The sequence below is a fragment of the Sceloporus occidentalis genome, unplaced genomic scaffold (genome assembly GCF_023333645.1).
Source record: "Sceloporus occidentalis isolate IW3139 unplaced genomic scaffold, rSceOcc1.0.p SCAF_113, whole genome shotgun sequence".
Classification (NCBI taxonomy): domain Eukaryota; kingdom Metazoa; phylum Chordata; class Lepidosauria; order Squamata; family Phrynosomatidae; genus Sceloporus; species Sceloporus occidentalis.
In genome coordinates this window covers 45,813-67,303 of record NW_028317093.1, presented here as the reverse complement: position 1 = coordinate 67,303, position 21,491 = coordinate 45,813, and the positions used below count along the sequence as shown (strand labels likewise).

The 21,491-nt window shown below is 37.0% G+C and overlaps 1 protein-coding gene across 1 annotated transcript in view; it reads right to left on the bottom strand.

The window, feature by feature from the left end:
- LOC149282502 (putative acyl-CoA dehydrogenase 6) overlaps nucleotides 1-21,491 on the bottom strand; it is a 66,055-nt gene that overhangs the window by 19,563 nt on the left and 25,001 nt on the right. The window contains exon 3 of the mRNA XM_089498085.1: nucleotides 968-1,097. Coding sequence (XP_089354211.1) covers nucleotides 968-1,097 — 130 coding nt within the window. The remainder of the gene's footprint in view (nucleotides 1-967; nucleotides 1,098-21,491) is intronic.

The window sequence follows — 21,491 nt, the reverse complement described above, 5'->3', positions numbered from 1 at the left end:
ACGTTGTCATCGCTACGAGACATGCACCCTCTATAAATGAAACCAATAAGGTTAAACAGCTTTTTTGGCAGTCTTTCCAGAAACTGTGGAACAATCCCTTAATGCACCACACCAATTCCTACGCTAATATCATTATTCAATCGTCCTTTCAAGTTCCACTTTCCATTCAAATTTTCCTGGTGATCATCACTAGAAAGATAGGTTTTAGAGTTGAAGACATTGGCAACATTCTCTGTCTGCGCAATTGATTTATTTTCTTGAAAAACCATTACTTTAAATACACATCAAGCCAAATAAAGGTTTCAATACTTTAAAGAGAGAATCCATGTTTACTTTATGGCAAGTACCTTCTTATTTGCCGTAACGTCAACTGAAGTGGCCCCCACTCTTCTGTATAAAATTCCCTTTATACATTTGGCATATATAATCTCCCAGCGCTCCAGTTCCATTGCAGGAGATCAAACATGTTTAACAGTGCATAAGAGCAAGATATTTTCAGAGGGTCTAATGAGTGGTATCTCCAATGAGTTCAAAGGACTTTTCTTGCGTAAAGCACTCAAAACCAGATGAAATTTGGGAGAGCTGAGCAGGTGTTACTTTGTGGTTTTGAATCTGCTTTAATTTGAGCACGGTTTAAAGGAAAAACCTCTAATCATATACATGTTAATGCATTTGATAGGTTGGTGGTCCCTTTATATTTTCATGGTATTCCCTTGCCAAATGCAGGGAGGGATTCTGCAGAATATCCCTATAATAGAATTCCCCTATGCGCATGCAGAGATATTGCTCTCGTGTATTACAGTGGGAGTGCTTTCATGCCATTGATTGGCTGAGCGAAACATCACACCATAAGAGGCATTCCACTGCAGCTTCTCCTAAAGTAAGTCATTTCTTTGCAGGTTTAATGAATGCCAAATAATTACAATATTTATTTTCATAATTATGTATTTAAAATTCAGTAAGTTACCTTGCAAGAGCTGGTGTAGCCATATCAGACTGGACTCCGATAGCCATAGGTATTCCCCCACAACGTATGTGTCCAAGTTCCTCAGCCACTGCAATACTATAGGAGAAATCCAAACCCATTCCACCATATTCTAAAAGAAAATAACATTTAAAAATATTATTTAGTATTTATAGGACTTTGTTTTCTTTCAAAAAATCACAGCAGTTTTATAACCTGCCCATAGGCTTACCTTAAGTAGGTAAGAAAAAAAAAAGACTGGAAACAAGGGTTTGGGTAAGCTGGGGCATTCCAAAAGCTAGCTGCAGCCCTTGAGAAGTATTGTATATGTGGATGAGAGGTGGAAATCAGAGTAGAGTAAAGGCAATGATCATCAGATAAGCCGACAGAGAAGATGTAGGTTGAGGAACCACTGTGAAGAACTTTGTAGGTAAGAGTCAAACTGGGGCCTCCTCTCTTTCTGTACCAGTATGTTTTAACGTTAGTTAATGTTTTCAATTGTCTTAATTATTTTCACTGTCCCTTATTATAACAGCACTACCGAATATGTGGGTGAAGTCTGGAGAGCATCCAGGTACGGGCATAATCTGCTAACATCTAATTTCCACTAACCCCACATTTGTCCAGCTGATGCAAAGACCTACCAGCTTCCACTAAAATTATACAACAGAACAGTGCTAAATATTTAAGCAATTTATTTAAGAACTATTTGTCCAAGATGTACACTTTCCCTGCCAAAGAGAGGAGGCATGTTTCTAATGGTTCTCGTTGGATATTTCAATTTTGGATATGTAAGTATGGTCCTCCAGCCAAATGTTTTACAACAAATTTCATGGCTGCCAACAGTCTCGACCTATTACCTACTAGTCAACTGCTCATGTGGAATTCTTTAATAGGGTTTGATAACATGTTCTAGGTGAGCTGGGAACACTTTTACATGTTTTACCAACATATTTTGTTGCAATCTCTAAATGAAAACCTTGGTCATATTAATCCCCTTTAGATAATTATCAGATATGAGATGTTAAAATAACACTTAGGTGGCACAAAATCTCTGCAAACACTGATTTTTGTAGTGCTTTCCAGCCCTATTTCAGTCCAGTTCCTGTGTTTTCATGAATAGTTGAATTGCTTGAACTTGTTTGCAAGTCGGAGGTATGGCTTTTTGGCCACAAGTATTCCATACAGACCACTTCTAGCCAGACTTCTCTGGATAGTAAATGGGTGTACCAGGGTCCCACTGTTTTCTGCCAATGCGTAGCTGATGGCACTGCTGAACATCTACCGATTGCGTAAGAAAGTTGCTGTTGCCATGGCTTATGACATTATCCCCTAAATTTTTGCACAGTACAGTGTTTTGGAACAGGTCAGATATATAATGTTTGTTGTTTTTCCCTCAAGAACACATGTCAAATCTCTGTTTTCTTCTTTTTAAAAACAGGGCCGTTTATTTTCTTTGCTACATCTCTGTAGTATATTCATAATTGAACTATACAAATACGGTAACTGCCTTTAGGGTGAAAGCAAAAAGAGCAGGTCATGGCTTTTTCAAAACACGGCATAAAGAAAAACAGAGTGTGAAGGAATATGACTGCCTGTTCTATTTAATCATCTTTTTTCATGCTGAGGTCAGGTCAGGAAGCCCCAGAGATACTTACTTTTGCTGGAATCAGCACGGCACCTGCTGCCCTTAGATCTGGACATGCATCAAGATGACAGATTCAGAAGTGCCTACTATTTTAATTAGAGCTATTTAATCTAGCTCTCAAAAGATGAGACTTCCGTCTAAATCACTGCCAACCAGTTAAAGATTATTATAAGTCAGGGAGTATTCAAATTAAAATAATTGACTGAGAAACCAGTTAATTAACCCTGCCTGTGCATTCATAGCAATAGCTTTTAAGTTTAACTACCAAAAATTAGTTATTAAATAGCAGTTTGGTAATTAAATTAAAAGAGGATCAATTAACCTGGAATCCTTTAGACCAAATTAAATACATGAAAGAAGGATAAATAAATGTCTTGAAGTGTTTATGTTAAGGGCTGACATCTTAAGTCTGGCCAATAACTTTAGAGCCGTTATTAAAAATGTAGAAAGAGGCTCTGGGTATGTGACAAATGAAATTATGAGCCCTTGAGGCTGACACCAGGATTAGCGACTGTACCTGGAACCAGCTAGAATGAATGGCCCAGAACAGAGGACTCTGGAGATCTGTAGTTGATGGTGTTTCATAAAACCAAAACATGGCATAAGGTTACCATCTACCTGACCCAGGTTGCCATGTTCCACACATATGTGCTGTACAAGAAATGTGGGACTGGAAAGACCTATACAAAATTTAAGAGACATCCTGTTTGAGGAGTCCGCTTCAAAATTGCATTTTACTGGTAGGCACTTTTCTTGCGCAATCCCCCCCCAGCGGTGCCAAACAAAAGGTTTAAGAAAGACGCAGAGTCTGTTAGAAAAAAAGGTATTATGAAGAACTCCAAATACCACTGCCCCTCCTGTCCCCTAAAACCTAATAATGTACATTGGTATGATAGACCATGAAACAGTGATCAATGCAGAGTCCTGGCAAAAAGCCAGGACTCTGCATTGATCACTGTTTCATGGTCTATCATACCAATGTACATTATTAGGTTTTTTTATATATCATACATTTGTTTTCTGTTATGTTCAGTTAGGGTGAGCTGCAAGGAGAAAGGGGTGTGTGTGTGAGGGGGGGGGTAGTTCCAATTGATACAAATACATTGTTGACCTGCAAATTCTAAAATCCAAAAACAGCAAAAAAACACCCTTGTATTTGGGGTATTTCCATAATCTGAAGATGCATCTGAAAATTGTGGCTGGATATCCCTGTGATGATACATAATCTATGCAAAAAATCCTAAAATACACAGAAGTTGTGGGGAAAATGACTTGTAAACTCAATTCAGTGTCAGTAGTGGGTGAAAGAAGCCACACATCACAGATATTTCTCATTTTATAGAAGTATAGATATGTTAAATGTGCCCATACAGGCCAGCCATTCAGGGAACTCTTTTCTGGCCTTTGGAATAATTATTTCATATTAGACCATGATTATGATTTGAAAGAGATTCAATGCTAACTCTGTAAGAAATGCTTTAGTTGCTTATCTGATATGTCACATGTCAGGAACAGTTAAATCACAGTTAGATGATGCTTAGCCAGTTGTGTTCTACATTAGATTCTAACAGCGCATATCATCTTTCTACCAACTCCTGGTTTGACAAATAGATGAAAGCTCCCTATTTATAATTTACAATGGCTAATGTGCATGTGTTAACAAATGACCTAAATTCAGAAAATGACAATTAACCAAAGCAAATTTGATCATAATTATTTATTTGGTATCTGCAAAAAGACAGCAACTCACATGTCAATTCAGATTGTATTTTGCTCAACTTTCTAAATATTCTATCAAAGCCATGCACATGAGACCTTATCCTCACATGCTCATTGTAAGCGTTTTTGGCAGTGGACAGGGGTCAGCATGAGCACCCTGACTGGTCTGCAGCTACGCAGCCCCATACACAACAAACTGCGATGCACTGTGTGTTCTGAACATCTTTCTATCATTAACTTTTTCAGCACTTTGAGCTACAGTAGCATGTCTGTTGGATTTAACCATACGGGCCTTCACCCCCACGTGCATCAAAGACCCTTGGCTGCCCATTACCGGTTCACTGAATTTTCTTGCTTGGACCACTTTTGATAGGTACTGACCACTGCAGACCGGGAACTCCCCACAAGAGCTGCAGTTTTGGAGATGCCCTGACCCAGTCGTCTAGCCATCACAATTCAGCCTTTGTCCCTCAGATCCTTACGCCTGACCATTTTTCCTGCTTCTAACACATCAACTCTGAGGACGAAATGTTTACTTGCTGCCTAATATATCCCGCCTACTGACAGGTACCATGAAAATCATTGAAATAGATCAATTCTCAAGATGAATTTGTCATCAGGACAAATAAGATGTGGAGGACTCTGGTTCCTTAATTTATCCAATCTCTCCGGAAATGCAGATACACAATGTGGCAACAAATGAAAAGAACCGATAGTATAATTGGCCTGTGCGGTGTCAAAATTTATTTATCAAAGCTAACTTTAATGTTCAGATGCTGTGATGGACAAGTACTTTTTTTTAGGACTCCTTTAACAATGATATATGCCCGCTTTGTTAACTCAGTAAAGTTGCTGGAAAACGCGTCCTTCAAACAAAGTGACAAGGGCTTTGTTCTACTATCAAATCTTTTACAGAGTAAATGTCACAGACAATGTCTTTATATTAGAAGCTCAAATCAATGAGATATGAAATTGGTATTTTGCAGGACTTCACGTTTACAAATAACTAACACAGGTCAAAAATTGTTAAAATTCCCATAGTAAAATACTTTGGGATGTCAACGTTCAAAAGATATATACTTTAGTTTAGCAGTTTTTGTAAAGCCCTGCTGCCTAAATAAGCACAGGGCAGCACAGGCGGTAGGGTTAAACTAGAGGTCCGCAATAGAGTTCAATGGAAAGTTGAAAAGTTCATGAGTGCTTCCTTAAAAAACAGATTCTCCTTGGTTATATAACTTTGAAAATGCTAGGTGCGCTCGCACTGTTAAGTGATTTGCTGCACAAAAGGGGCAATTAGCACTATAAATAGAAGGGGCAGAAGGGGTTCTAGTCATGCCGCAAGGCGAACTGCTGGCCGATTTTACTTACCTTTTAAAGCGGGTGAATCTGTGGCAGGACAGCCGCTGGCGAAATGAAACTGCTGCTTGAGAAACTGGCACCCCCCCGGAAGGAATGCAAAAAAACCCGTTTATATTTGTTGCGTATTTTTATTCTGGTTAAAGTTATGCTCTATACAGGGGATGAACTGGTCAAGTGATGGTTAGCCGTCTGGCTTTAGGGGCGGTCGGCTTGGTGTAAATGTTTTGTTTATTGATATGAAGTGAAACTCTGGGTTTGGGCCAAGATTTTCCGTTACAAAGTGTTATTGTTTAAACAATAAGTTTATGTTAAGCTAAATAAAAGTCCACAGCCTGTTTATTCCAACAATAAGTGGTTGTGTCTTTATTTCAAGATATATCGGTATGGTGGTTACAATATCCCTTACAACTACATGTATTTCTGGCTGCTATTGGGGCACAACTCCCAGCACACCACATTTTAAAAAAAATCTTGTTTAGAAAAACCTATGCACATCAATCATATTTAACCCTGTAAGTGCCAAAATAAATGAAAATACCAGGCATATGAGTACTTTCCAAAAACAAAACAAATACCTAAATACACTTGGAGGTTTTTTTCTCCCATTTGCACTGGTTAAATATAGTTTTTATAGGTCAAACTGTGAAATGTTTCCTTTTAATCCTAATTTTCCCCACATTTTAAGATATTTTTGATACTAAATGATGGTTTACTAAATGAGTTAGTGACCAATCACAGTTAAAAGAAGACATAACAAAAACTGCACTGGCTCTAGTGTAAACATGGTAAAATACCCCCATTCCTGAAGGTGTTAATAGTGCCAGAATTTTTTATGTCAACATCTGAACAGATTTTGAATCATATGTTTAAGAAGCCTTCCTAGCAGTAACAATATTATGTCGGCATAAAAGTGAACCAAGGTAAAATGTACACTGGTGATTGGCAAATGACTCATCATTGAAATAATGTGCATTTTTGGGGGGTTTATTTACAGTTTTATTAAATTTGTAGATGAAAATACTGAATAAGACATAGCATGAAGAAATATGTGGAGTTTCAATGAATTAGCTTTACATGTTGCTCCATGAAAATGTATATATATAGTTATACAATAAAGCTTACAGTACCCAAAGTCAAAAGAAAGCAGAAAGAAGAGAGGATGGGATAAAAAGCTTCCAGTACGACCAGTGGTGTAACTACAGGGTGAATGGCGCGGCCCTTTAAGGCAGGCTAGTCTTAATGTTCTATGACATAATTCCTTTGTGATGCAGGCATCCTTTTGCAACATAATGATGAACTGGTGTCTCTCAAAATCACTTCAAAGTGAAAGCAATGACAATGCAGGTCACTTCGATAATTTTCTTTGTAAACCTTTTCTGTTTGAGTCAAGAACCTTTGGTGATGGTAAGTAACCTCAAATATCATGTTTTTATCTTTCAAAGAAAACTATCCAGAACAAAACGATCCAAATACAACAACAGCAGAATTGTGATATGAATAGATTATCTCAGGCTCACACATAATGTAGTTTTATAACCTGATTTTGTTGCTGTCTAACACTGGTAAAGCATGGCCTTAATAGTTTATTTTAAATTGTTATAAATAGGAAAAAATAGTGTTACCATATGACCAAATTAAGATGCTTCCCCAATGTTCTAATAAACCCATTAAAGAATGAAGGGACAAAATAAGTAGGAAACATTCCTCACTCAGGTTTAGCCTGTTAATGTCTATATATAGTGATATAATGTCCTGGAAAGTCACTGCCTTCCAGATGCTGCCAGTTTAAGTGACCCTTACACTGCAAGAGACGAGAATGAGGAGGAAAACAAATACTTTAAAAAATCTCTATATGTGCCATAAAAAATGATGAAGTGTGCAATCAACAAGCTTTGCCCTCATTTTGCATGCATAGTAGGCTCTCGATTATATTTTTCAATAAAGAAAACATTAAGTTGCAATAGTTAATACTTAAAAAAGTCATGCAAAATGATTGGCTTTAGAACACTACATTTGTCTTGTGGGCAGCACTGACAGCTCTGTCTTATCTTCTATTTAGAGATTTCCTGACCTGGTAGAAGAATGTGCTCTCTGGCAGCACCTTGAATGTGCCCTTGTGGCAATCCCATCAGTAATTGTGCTGCTCTGGGTTGTGATGTCAGCTTTAGAGATGTACACATCTTCTCTGTTAAATTCTAAAAAGCAAGAATCTGCAACCATACAGAAGTCTTCACCAGAAATTAACGGCAAATGTGGATACCAGTCACCAATGCCGCTATTTCCATCGAGGCATGACCTGGCTCACAACATCAAGCAGGTCCAAGCTAAAAAAATGGAAGAAGCCACTGAGAAATTTCTCCTGAAAATACGGCAACAAGTGAGACTGTTGTCAACAAAGAGAAAAGTCACAAAAAGGCACAAGAAAACCATCCCCGAGCCTGTGCACATCTCATTGGAACAGTGCGCGCCAAAGGAAAACCAGAAGCAGCACAGTGAAAACTTAAGCGAAAACAAGAAACGTAAAGTAAGCTTCAGCAATGCTGTGACTGTGTGTTATATACCCCAGGAACCTGAAGACATCTCGTTTCTGAGCAGCAAGATTAAATCAACATTTAGATTCATCTTTCAGAAGCTCCTTTGCTGCTTTCTGTGCTGCAGAGCTTGCCAACAGCAGGAGCCACCAAGGTCCAGGATAGCCGTGATACCACTTTACAATGGAAAGTAATCACCTAAATGGAAGCCTACACCCTCTTCTCAATAGACTTCGTTATTTCTCCTTCCCTTCTAAAAATTCCTAAAATTTGCAAACAAAAAATCATACAACCTAAATGGTTTACTTTCCACAGATGTATCTTAATATAATTCAATAAAAAAAAAATAAAAAAAAAATGTCTGCCTGTATATCCTATTTTAATATTGGTTTGGATTTTATAAAAGGGAGGTTGATCTTCTCGTATCTTATGCTAAAACTAAATTATTGTCCAATAAAAGCAAACAACCTACCATTAAATAGTTTACTGTCCCTGCAAAGATTAATGCATAAGTATATCATGCCTTTTTAATGCAGTCAATTGAGGCTGAATTAATAGTCTCTTTTAAAGGGGGCATTCAGCAGCAACACTTTGTCAATGTTTGTGGTAGCAATTTGTTTTATAGTAACATAGTTACATAGGTTGAAAAAAGACATGCCTCCACCAGGTTCAGCCTTTCCCATGTGCGTTAATAGCTGTTGATCCAAAAGAAGGCAAAAGAAAATCCAGTTTGTAGCTCTTTCCAATTTTGTAACAAACTAGGAAAAAAAATCCTTCTTGACCCCAGAACGGCAGTCAGATCTCTCCTTGGATCAAGAAGCTGTTTCCCAATTTAAAAATTATATCCCTAAATATTATGTTTTTGCAAGTATTAATCCAGTTGCTGTTTAAATGTCTGTATAGACTCTGATAAAACTATCTCTGCAGGCAGAGAATCTCCTTTCCTCCAGTCTAAACGCGTGACCACGTGTCCTAAGCATAGTCCTGTTTATGGATAGGTTTCTAGACAATGGTTTGTATTGGCCCCAAATATATAAAGTATAACTGGCCTGTGCGGTGTCAAAATGTATTTATCAAAGCTAACTTTAATGTTCAGATGCTGTGATGGACAAGTACTTTTTTTAGGACTCCTTTAACAATGATATATGCCCGCTTTGTTACCTCAGTAAAGTTGCTGGAAAACGCGTCCTTCAAACAAAGTGACAAGGGCTTTGTTCTACTATCAAATCTTTTTAATGTCACAGACAATGTCTTTATATTAGAAGCTCAAATCAATGAGATATGAAATTGGTATTTTGCAGGACTTCACGTTTACAAATAACTAACACAGGTCAAAAATTGTTAAAATTCCCATAGTAAAATACTTTGGGATGTCAACGTTCAAAAGAGATATACTTTAGTTTAGCAGTTTTTGTAAAGCCCTGCTGCCTAAATAAGCACAGGGCAGCACAGGCGGTAGGGTTAAACTAGAGGTCAGCAATAGAGTTCAATGGAAAGTTGAAAAGTTCATGAGTGCGTCCTTAAAAAACAGATTCTCCTTGGTTATATAACTTTGAAAATGCTAGGTGCGCTTGCCCTGTTAAGTGATTTGCTGCACAAAAGGCGGGAATTAGCACTATAAATAGAAGGGGCAGAAGGGGTTCTAGTCATGCCGCAAGGCGAACTGCTGGCCGATTTTACTTACCTTTTAAAGCGGGTGAATCTGTGGCAGGACAGCCGCTGGCGAAATGAAACTGCTGCTTGAGAAACTGGCACCCCCCCGGAAGGAATGCAAAAAAACCCCGTTTATATTTGTATTTTTATTCTGGTTAAAGTTATGCTCTATACAGGGGATGAACTGGTCAAGTGATGGTTAGCCGTCTGGCTTTAGGGGCGGTCGGCTTGGTGTAAATGTTTTGTTTATTGATATGAAGTGAAACTCTGGGTTTGGGCCAAGATTTTCCGTTACAAAGTGTTATTGTTTAAACAATAAGTTTATGTTAAGCTAAATAAAAGTCCACAGCCTGTTTATTCCAACAATAAGTGGTTGTGTCTTTATTTCAAGATATATCGGTATGGTGGTTACAATATCCCTTACAACTACATGTATTTCTGGCTGCTATTGGGGCACAACTCCCAGCACACCACATTTAAAAAAAAATCTTGTTTAGAAAAACCTATGCACATCAATCATATTTAACCCTGTAAGTGCCAAAATAAATGAAAATACCAGGCATATGAGTACTTTCCAAAAACAAAACAAATACCTAAATACACTTGGAGGTTTTTTTCTCCCATTTGCACTGGTTAAATATAGTTTTTATAGGTCAAACTGTGAAATGTTTCCTTTTAATCCTAATTTTCCCCACATTTTAAGATATTTTTCATACTAAATGATGGTTTACTAAATGAGTTAGTGACCAATCACAGTTAAAAGAAGACATAACAAAAACTGCACTGGCTCTAGTGTAAACATGGTAAAATACCCCCATTCCTGAAGGTGTTAATAGTGCCAGAATTTTTTATGTCAACATCTGAACAGATTTTGAATCATATGTTTAAGAAGCCTTCCTAGCAGTAACAATATTATGTCGGCATAAAAGTGAACCAAGGTAAAATGTACACTGGTGATTGGCAAATGACTCATCATTGAAATAATGTGCATTTTTGGGGGGTTTATTTACAGTTTTATTAAATTTGTAGATGAAAATACTGAATAAGACATAGCATGAAGAAATATGTGGAGTTTCAATGAATTAGCTTTACATGTTGCTCCATGAAAATGTATATATATAGTTATACAATAAAGCTTACAGTACCCAAAGTCAAAAGAAAGCAGAAAGAAGAGAGGATGGGATAAAAAGCTTCCAGTACGACCAGTGGTGTAACTACAGGGTGAATGGCGCGGCCCTTTAAGGCAGGCTAGTCTTAATGTTCTATGACATAATTCCTTTGTGATGCAGGCATCCTTTTGCAACATAATGATGAACTGGTGTCTCTCAAAATCACTTCAAAGTGAAAGCAATGACAATGCAGGTCACTTCGATAATTTTCTTTGTAAACCTTTTCTGTTTGAGTCAAGAACCTTTGGTGATGGTAAGTAACCTCAAATATCATGTTTTTATCTTTCAAAGAAAACTATCCAGAACAAAACGATCCAAATACAACAGCAGCAGAATTGTGATATGAATAGATTATCTCAGGCTCACACATAATGTAGTTTTATAACCTGATTTTGTTGCTGTCTAACACTGGTAAAGCATGGCCTTAATAGTTTATTTTAAATTGTTATAAATAGGAAAAAATAGTGTTACCATATGACCAAATTAAGATGCTTCCCCAATGTTCTAATAAACCCATTAAAGAATGAAGGGACAAAATAAGTAGGAAACATTCCTCACTCAGGTTTAGCCTGTTAATGTCTATATATAGTGATATAATGTCCTGGAAAGTCACTGCCTTCCAGATGCTGCCAGTTTAAGTGACCCTTACACTGTAAGAGACGAGAATGAGGAGGAAAACAAATACTTTAAAAAATCTCTATATGTGCCATAAAAAATGATGAAGTGTGCAATCAACAAGCTTTGCCCTCATTTTGCATGCATAGTAGGCTCTCGATTATATTTTTCAATAAAGAAAACATTAAGTTGCAATAGTTAATACTTAAAAAAGTCATGCAAAATGATTGGCTTTAGAACACTACATTTGTCTTGTGGGCAGCACTGACAGCTCTGTCTTATCTTCTATTTAGAGATTTCCTGACCTGGTAGAAGAATGTGCTCTCTGGCAGCACCTTGAATGTGCCCTTGTGGCAATCCCATCAGTAATTGTGCTGCTCTGGGTTGTGATGTCAGCTTTAGAGATGTACACATCTTCTCTGTTAAATTCTAAAAAGCAAGAATCTGCAACCATACAGAAGTCTTCACCAGAAATTAACGGCAAATGTGGATACCAGTCACCAATGCCGCTATTTCCATCGAGGCATGACCTGGCTCACAACATCAAGCAGGTCCAAGCTAAAAAAATGGAAGAAGCCACTGAGAAATTTCTCCTGAAAATACGGCAACAAGTGAGACTGTTGTCAACAAAGAGAAAAGTCACAAAAAGGCACAAGAAAACCATCCCCGAGCCTGTGCACATCTCATTGGAACAGTGCGCGCCAAAGGAAAACCAGAAGCAGCACAGTGAAAACTTAAGTGAAAACTTAAGCGAAAACAAGAAACGTAAAGTAAGCTTCAGCAATGCTGTGACTGTGTGTTATATACCCCAGGAACCTGAAGACATCTCGTTTCTGAGCAGCAAGATTAAATCAACATTTAGATTCATCTTTCAGAAGCTCCTTTGCTGCTTTCTGTGCTGCAGAGCTTGCCAACAGCAGGAGCCACCAAGGTCCAGGATAGCCGTGATACCACTTTACAATGGAAAGTAATCACCTAAATGGAAGCCTACACCCTCTTCTCAATAGACTTCGTTATTTCTCCTTCCCTTCTAAAAATTCCTAAAATTTGCAAACAAAAAATCATACAACCTAAATGGTTTACTTTCCACAGATGTATCTTAATATAATTCAATAAAAAAAAAATAAAAAAAAAATGTCTGCCTGTATATCCTATTTTAATATTGGTTTGGATTTTATAAAAGGGAGGTTGATCTTCTCGTATCTTATGCTAAAACTAAATTATTGTCCAATAAAAGCAAACAACCTACCATTAAATAGTTTACTGTCCCTGCAAAGATTAATGCATAAGTATATCATGCCTTTTTAATGCAGTCAATTGAGGCTGAATTAATAGTCTCTTTTAAAGGGGGCATTCAGCAGCAACACTTTGTCAATGTTTGTGGTAGCAATTTGTTTTATAGTAACATAGTTACATAGGTTGAAAAAAGACATGCCTCCACCAGGTTCAGCCTTTCCCATGTGCGTTAATAGCTGTTGATCCAAAAGAAGGCAAAAGAAAATCCAGTTTGTAGCTCTTTCCAATTTTGTAACAAACTAGGAAAAAAAATCCTTCTTGACCCCAGAACGGCAGTCAGATCTCTCCTTGGATCAAGAAGCTGTTTCCCAAATTAAAAATTATATCCCTGAATATTATGTTTTTGCAAGTATTAATCCAGTTGCTGTTTAAATGTCTGTATAGACTCTGATAAAACTATCTCTGCAGGCAGAGAATCTCCTTTCCTCCAGTCTAAACGCGTGACCACGTGTCCTAAGCATAGTCCTGTTTATGGATAGGTTTCTAGACAATGGTTTGTATTGGCCCCAAATATATAAAGTATAACTGGCCTGTGCGGTGTCAAAATGTATTTATCAAAGCTAACTTTAATGTTCAGATGCTGTGATGGACAAGTACTTTTTTTAGGACTCCTTTAACAATGATATATGCCCGCTTTGTTACCTCAGTAAAGTTGCTGGAAAACGCGTCCTTCAAACAAAGTGACAAGGGCTTTGTTCTACTATCAAATCTTTTTAATGTCACAGACAATGTCTTTATATTAGAAGCTCAAATCAATGAGATATGAAATTGGTATTTTGCAGGACTTCACGTTTACAAATAACTAACACAGGTCAAAAATTGTTAAAATTCCCATAGTAAAATACTTTGGGATGTCAACGTTCAAAAGATATATACTTTAGTTTAGCAGTTTTTGTAAAGCCCTGCTGCCTAAATAAGCACAGGGCAGCACAGGCGGTAGGGTTAAACTAGAGGTCAGCAATAGAGTTCAATGGAAAGTTGAAAAGTTCATGAGTGCGTCCTTAAAAAACAGATTCTCCTTGGTTATATAACTTTGAAAATGCTAGGTGCGCTTGCCCTGTTAAGTGATTTGCTGCACAAAAGGCGGGAATTAGCACTATAAATAGAAGGGGCAGAAGGGGTTCTAGTCATGCCGCAAGGCGAACTGCTGGCCGATTTTACTTACCTTTTAAAGCGGGTGAATCTGTGGCAGGACAGCCGCTGGCGAAATGAAACTGCTGCTTGAGAAACTGGCACCCCCCCGGAAGGAATGCAAAAAACCCCGTTTATATTTGTATTTTTATTCTGGTTAAAGTTATGCTCTATACAGGGGATGAACTGGTCAAGTGATGGTTAGCCGTCTGGCTTTAGGGGCGGTCGGCTTGGTGTAAATGTTTTGTTTATTGATATGAAGTGAAACTCTGGGTTTGGGCCAAGATTTTCCGTTACAAAGTGTTATTGTTTAAACAATAAGTTTATGTTAAGCTAAATAAAAGTCCACGGCCTGTTTATTCCAACAATAAGTGGTTGTGTCTTTATTTCAAGATATATCGGTATGGTGGTTACAATATCCCTTACAACTACATGTATTTCTGGCTGCTATTGGGGCACAACTCCCAGCACACCACATTTTAAAAAAAATCTTGTTTAGAAAAACCTATGCACATCAATCATATTTAACCCTGTAAGTGCCAAAATAAATGAAAATACCAGGCATATGAGTACTTTCCAAAAACAAAACAAATACCTAAATACACTTGGAGGTTTTTTTCTCCCATTTGCACTGGTTAAATATAGTTTTTATAGGTCAAACTGTGAAATGTTTCCTTTTAATCCTAATTTTCCCCACATTTTAAGATATTTTTGATACTAAATGATGGTTTACTAAATGAGTTAGTGACCAATCACAGTTAAAAGAAGACATAACAAAAACTGCACTGGCTCTAGTGTAAACATGGTAAAATACCCCCATTCCTGAAGGTGTTAATAGTGCCAGAATTTTTTATGTCAACATCTGAACAGATTTTGAATCATATGTTTAAGAAGCCTTCCTAGCAGTAACAATATTATGTCGGCATAAAAGTGAACCAAGGTAAAATGTACACTGGTGATTGGCAAATGACTCATCATTGAAATAATGTGCATTTTTGGGGGGTTTATTTACAGTTTTATTAAATTTGTAGATGAAAATACTGAATAAGACATAGCATGAAGAAATATGTGGAGTTTCAATGAATTAGCTTTACATGTTGCTCCATGAAAATGTATATATATAGTTATACAATAAAGCTTACAGTACCCAAAGTCAAAAGAAAGCAGAAAGAAGAGAGGATGGGATAAAAAGCTTCCAGTACGACCAGTGGTGTAACTACAGGGTGAATGGCGCGGCCCTTTAAGGCAGGCTAGTCTTAATGTTCTATGACATAATTCCTTTGTGATGCAGGCATCCTTTTGCAACATAATGATGAACTGGTGTCTCTCAAAATCACTTCAAAGTGAAAGCAATGACAATGCAGGTCACTTCGATAATTTTCTTTGTAAACCTTTTCTGTTTGAGTCAAGAACCTTTGGTGATGGTAAGTAACCTCAAATATCATGTTTTTATCTTTCAAAGAAAACTATCCAGAACAAAACGATCCAAATACAACAGCAGCAGAATTGTGATATGAATAGATTATCTCAGGCTCACACATAATGTAGTTTTATAACCTGATTTTGTTGCTGTCTAACACTGGTAAAGCATGGCCTTAATAGTTTATTTTAAATTGTTATAAATAGGAAAAAATAGTGTTACCATATGACCAAATTAAGATGCTTCCCCAATGTTGTAATAAACCCATTAAAGAATGAAGGGACAAAATAAGTAGGAAACATTCCTCACTCAGGTTTAGCCTGTTAATGTCTATATATAGTGATATAATGTCCTGGAAAGTCACTGCCTTCCAGATGCTGCCAGTTTAAGTGACCCTTACACTGTAAGAGACGAGAATGAGGAGGAAAACAAATACTTTAAAAAATCTCTATATGTGCCATAAAAAATGATGAAGTGTGCAATCAACAAGCTTTGCCCTCATTTTGCATGCATAGTAGGCTCTCGATTATATTTTTCAATAAAGAAAACATTAAGTTGCAATAGTTAATACTTAAAAAAGTCATGCAAAATGATTGGCTTTAGAACACTACATTTGTCTTGTGGGCAGCACTGACAGCTCTGTCTTATCTTCTATTTAGAGATTTCCTGACCTGGTAGAAGAATGTGCTCTCTGGCAGCACCTTGAATGTGCCCTTGTGGCAATCCCATCAGTAATTGTGCTGCTCTGGGTTGTGATGTCAGCTTTAGAGATGTACACATCTTCTCTGTTAAATTCTAAAAAGCAAGAATCTGCAACCATACAGAAGTCTTCACCAGAAATTAACGGCAAATGTGGATACCAGTCACCAATGCCGCTATTTCCATCGAGGCATGACCTGGCTCACAACATCAAGCAGGTCCAAGCTAAAAAAATGGAAGAAGCCACTGAGAAATTTCTCCTGAAAATACGGCAACAAGTGAGACTGTTGTCAACAAAGAGAAAAGTCACAAAAAGGCACAAGAAAACCATCCCCGAGCCTGTGCACATCTCATTGGAACAGTGCGCGCCAAAGGAAAACCAGAAGCAGCACAGTGAAAACTTAAGTGAAAACTTAAGCGAAAACAAGAAACGTAAAGTAAGCTTCAGCAATGCTGTGACTGTGTGTTATATACCCCAGGAACCTGAAGACATCTCGTTTCTGAGCAGCAAGATTAAATCAACATTTAGATTCATCTTTCAGAAGCTCCTTTGCTGCTTTCTGTGCTGCAGAGCTTGCCAACAGCAGGAGCCACCAAGGTCCAGGATAGCCGTGATACCACTTTACAATGGAAAGTAATCACCTAAATGGAAGCCTACACCCTCTTCTCAATAGACTTCGTTATTTCTCCTTCCCTTCTAAAAATTCCTAAAATTTGCAAACAAAAAATCATACAACCTAAATGGTTTACTTTCCACAGATGTATCTTAATATAATTCAATAAAAAAAAAATAAAAAAAAAATGTCTGCCTGTATATCCTATTTTAATATTGGTTTGGATTTTATAAAAGGGAGGTTGATCTTCTCGTATCTTATGCTAAAACTAAATTATTGTCCAATAAAAGCAAACAACCTACCATTAAATAGATTACTGTCCCTGCAAAGATTAATGCATAAGTATATCATGCCTTTTTAATGCAGTCAATTGAGGCTGAATTAATAGTCTCTTTTAAAGGGGGCATTCAGCAGCAACACTTTGTCAATGTTTGTGGTAGCAATTTGTTTTATAGTAACATAGTTACATAGGTTGAAAAAAGACATTTTTTCAGCCTTTCCCATGTGCGTTAATAGCTGTTGATCCAAAAGAAGGCAAAAGAAAATCCAGTTTGTAGCTCTTTCTAATTTTGTAACAAACTAGGAAAAAAAATCCTTCTTGACCCCAGTCAGATCTCTCCTTGGATCAAGAAGCTGTTTCCCAATTTAAAAATTATATCCCTGAATATTATGTTTTTGCAAGTATTAATCCAGTTGCTGTTTAAATGTCTGTATAGACTCTGATAAAACTATCTCTGCAGGCGGAGAATCTCCTTTCCTCCAGTCTAAACGCGTGACCACGTGTCCTAAGCATAGTCCTGTTTATGGATAGGTTTCTAGACAATGGTTTGTATTGGCCCCAAATATATTTATATAATGCTATCATATCCCTTCTGATGTGCCGTTTTTCTAAACTAAACAGATTTAAATGTGTTGACCTTTCTTCATAACTAAAGTGTTCCATTCATTTTATTAATTTTGTAGCCCGCCTCTGCACCCTTTCCAGTGCTATTACATCCTTCTTTAGAATAGGTGGCCAAAATTGCACATCATGTTCAAGCTGTGATTTATAAAGAGGCAAAATTATATTTTCATCCTGCAAATTTATACATGATTATACCACCTTACTGGCCTTAGCAACTGCTGACTGACATTGCACATTGTTGCCTAGTTTGTTGTCTATAACAATTCCCAAATCCTTCTCATTTGTTGTTTTTCCTAATTCATTGCCATTTAGGATGTAAATTGCTTGTGCATTCTTTATCCCAAAGTGCATAACTTTGAATTTATCTACATTAAATTTCCCCAAAAATGCACACCTCTAAAATGCAGCCTTTTTACCAGGATGAAAAGATGTCAAAATTCCAAACTGAAAAATGTGCATGTCCCAACTGAGGCCATTTAGACCCTAAACAACTGAACAACCCTATGCATGGGTGGCATCACTGTACTCAGGACATGTTGCTGAACACATATTGATGGCAGTGACACATACCAGGAGCTGTAAATTTATACCTGAAGCACAATAAGTGTACTTAACTTGTGTTAAGCTTTTTTAGATGAGTAAAATACTTTACAAATAATAGGTTTTACATTTTACATTACAGACAGAGCTATTTTTTTGTACCTTTTGTGACAATGGATGTTTTTATGGTGTTTGTGTTTAAGTGTAATTTGTTATTATCCTAATTTTTTATCTCATTTACTGTACCCAAAATATATACAAAAAAAAACAAAGGGATCGATCCAGCATTTGAAAAAAAAAAAAACCTTCCAGCTTTATTTTACTCAATGATTAAAAAGCATAGTTCACACCTGTGCATCCAGTACACAGGAAACCCCAAATCTGACGTGTTTCAAGCGGTACCCCGCTCTTTATCACAGATAACTCACCACTGAATTTGTTTCCCTTAAGTAAGGCAACAAAAAGGGGGGAGTGGTGAGATTACTCGTCATCAACACATGTGCAATTAAAATCCAATTACAAAACAATTAGATGCAATAAGATGAAAAAGACTAATGTAAACAGCGTGAGCACAGCAACACAACCTACAGCAAATATATAAACACTATTGATCCACAAATAATATGTATATATGTCAATGAGGCTATTACATGTATATTGTGTGTTTTTTAACCTGCTCACAGTGCTTTAGTATCACAGGGAGGTGCATAAACATATAGGTAATATTTACCACTTGCATAATAATCTTAAATAATTTTTTAATAAAAATACCTGATTTGACCAAGACAAAATTGTATCAAATAAATCTTAATCATAATGTAACAATAATTCCTGTTTAATGTTAAGTCCCATTGGTATACAGGTATCAAGAGTAAACTGCCAAAAAGCTTCTCTATTTTGTAATCTTTTATGTAAATCTCCTCCTCTAAAACCAGATGTCACCTTTTCAATAGCATAGGCTACAAAAGAATTTTTTGAGCCCGCATGTTTATCCAAAAAGTGTGCAGAAGCCCCTGATTTTGATCGTATGGAATAGGGATTTATGTCATGGAGATGCTCCAGAATGCGAGTCTTAAATTGTCGTTTGGTACATCCTATGTATTTAACTTCACAGCTGGAACACTCAATGACATAAATTACATTGCTGCTACAACAGTTCAAATATTTTTTTATATGAAATTCCCTAGTGCCAATAGTATTAGTAAATTTATTAGTAACCTTAACATATCTGCATGTTTTACATGGATGACGACCACAGCGGAAAAAACCGTTGTGTTGTAGCCACATACTATCACTGAGATTTTGATTATTTAACATACTAGGAGCCAAATCATCTCTTAATGTGGGGGCCCGTTTGGGAACAATTGCACACCCTGCAGATAAAATCTGAGAAAGAATTGGATCTTCTTTTAATATATACAGATTCCTAGTAACTATGTTCTTAGCAATGTTGAAAAATGGTGAATAAGTTAATGCTAATACCGGTTTACTTTCTATCTTAGTACTTTTATTACTTTTGTTCAATAATAATTGTGAGCGATTTTTGCATCTAACTATATTCTCTGCTCGTTGGATTTGTCTAGAAGAATACCCCCTTTGTTTAAGTCGAGTGATTAACCCTTCATTTTGTGCTTGAAAATTAGACTCAGTGCTACTGTTCCTTTTAAGGCGTGTCATTTCGCCAACAGGAATGGCCCGTATGGTATGTTTTGGATGGTTACTATCCGCTCTCAGTAATGCATTTCCTGAAGTTGGTTTTCTATAAGTAACAGTATCTATAACTTGATCATTATTGGCAATAAGGCTTAAATCTAGGAATGAGACCGTCTTAGAAGAGAGTTCATGAGTGAATTTCAAATTATATGGATTGTCATTCATATAACCGATAAACAGTGGTACGGAAGACACATCTCCCTCCCAAATGAATAGGAGATCATCGATGTATCTTCCGTACCACTGTATAGAATCTAAAAAAGGGTTATGAACGTCAAAAATATAGATATGTTCCCAAAAAGACATCGTTAGATTTGCCAATGAAGGGGAATGTCTAGCACCCATACTAACACCACTACATTGCAGGTAGTACACTCGTTCAAAAGAAAAAAAGTTGTGAGACATAAGAAATTGGGTGACTAGTAATATAAATTCACTTAGATCAGGTGTGTACCTGCTATGAATTTTTAGGTGGAATTCTAATGCTCTAAGTGCAACATCCCATGGAATGCTGGTATACAGCGATGTTACATCGCATGTAAGCCAGTGCCAACCCTTTTTCCATTTAACATTGGCTAACTGAGCCAAAACATCCTTAGTGTCCCTAAGAAACCCTGGGACACGTTGCACTAAAGGTTGCAATAACTGATCAAGCCAAGAGGAAAGTCTTTCTAACAATGAACCCCTGGATGACACAATTGGTCGCATTTGGGAAGGAATAATACCTTTGTGTATTTTGGGTAAACCATATAACACTGGTGTCACAGGGGTTGCTACTAGTAGATATTCACTCTGACTGGCTGTAATGGCTCCTAATGTTACCCCATCCTCCAATAGTTTAGATCATTTTTTACTAAAATTCTCTGTGGGGTTACACTCTAGTTTTCTATATGTGGTAACATCATTAAGCATTATTTGCATCTGTTCTATATAGCAAGTAGTATCTATTACTGTTACCATACCGCCTTTATCGGACATTTTAATGGTTAATTCGGTATCCAGCTTTAGTGAGTGAACAGCTTCACGTTCAATTTTTGTTAGATTGTCACATACAGACTTACCGACATTAACCCTGTCCTCCAATGATATAAATTCCTTAATTACATTTTCTTGGAATCGAGTCATGCAATCAGCCCTGGACTGTACAGGGTAAAAATCTGGATTGCGATTAAAATGATATTCATTGGTATGAACGTCACGGATAGACGGTGATTGAGTAGAGTCTAAAGCTTGTAAAGCCACTAGGGATAGTTGCTCTCGGAAGTTCATACCTTTGAATTCATTTATAAACAGTAGTGATGCATGATTTATATTAGAATCTTGTGCATGAAAAAAATGTTTTTTAATTGTTAAATTACGCACAAATTTATTCACTTGGCAAATAGAGGCAAACGCATTAAACTTGTTAACTGGGGAAAAATTGAGTCCTTTTGCTAGCACTTCTATCTGCTCACTAGTCAATGTCTTTGAGGATAGATTTAAGACCCCTTGTGGGAATATTCCCGTTTCCTGAGTT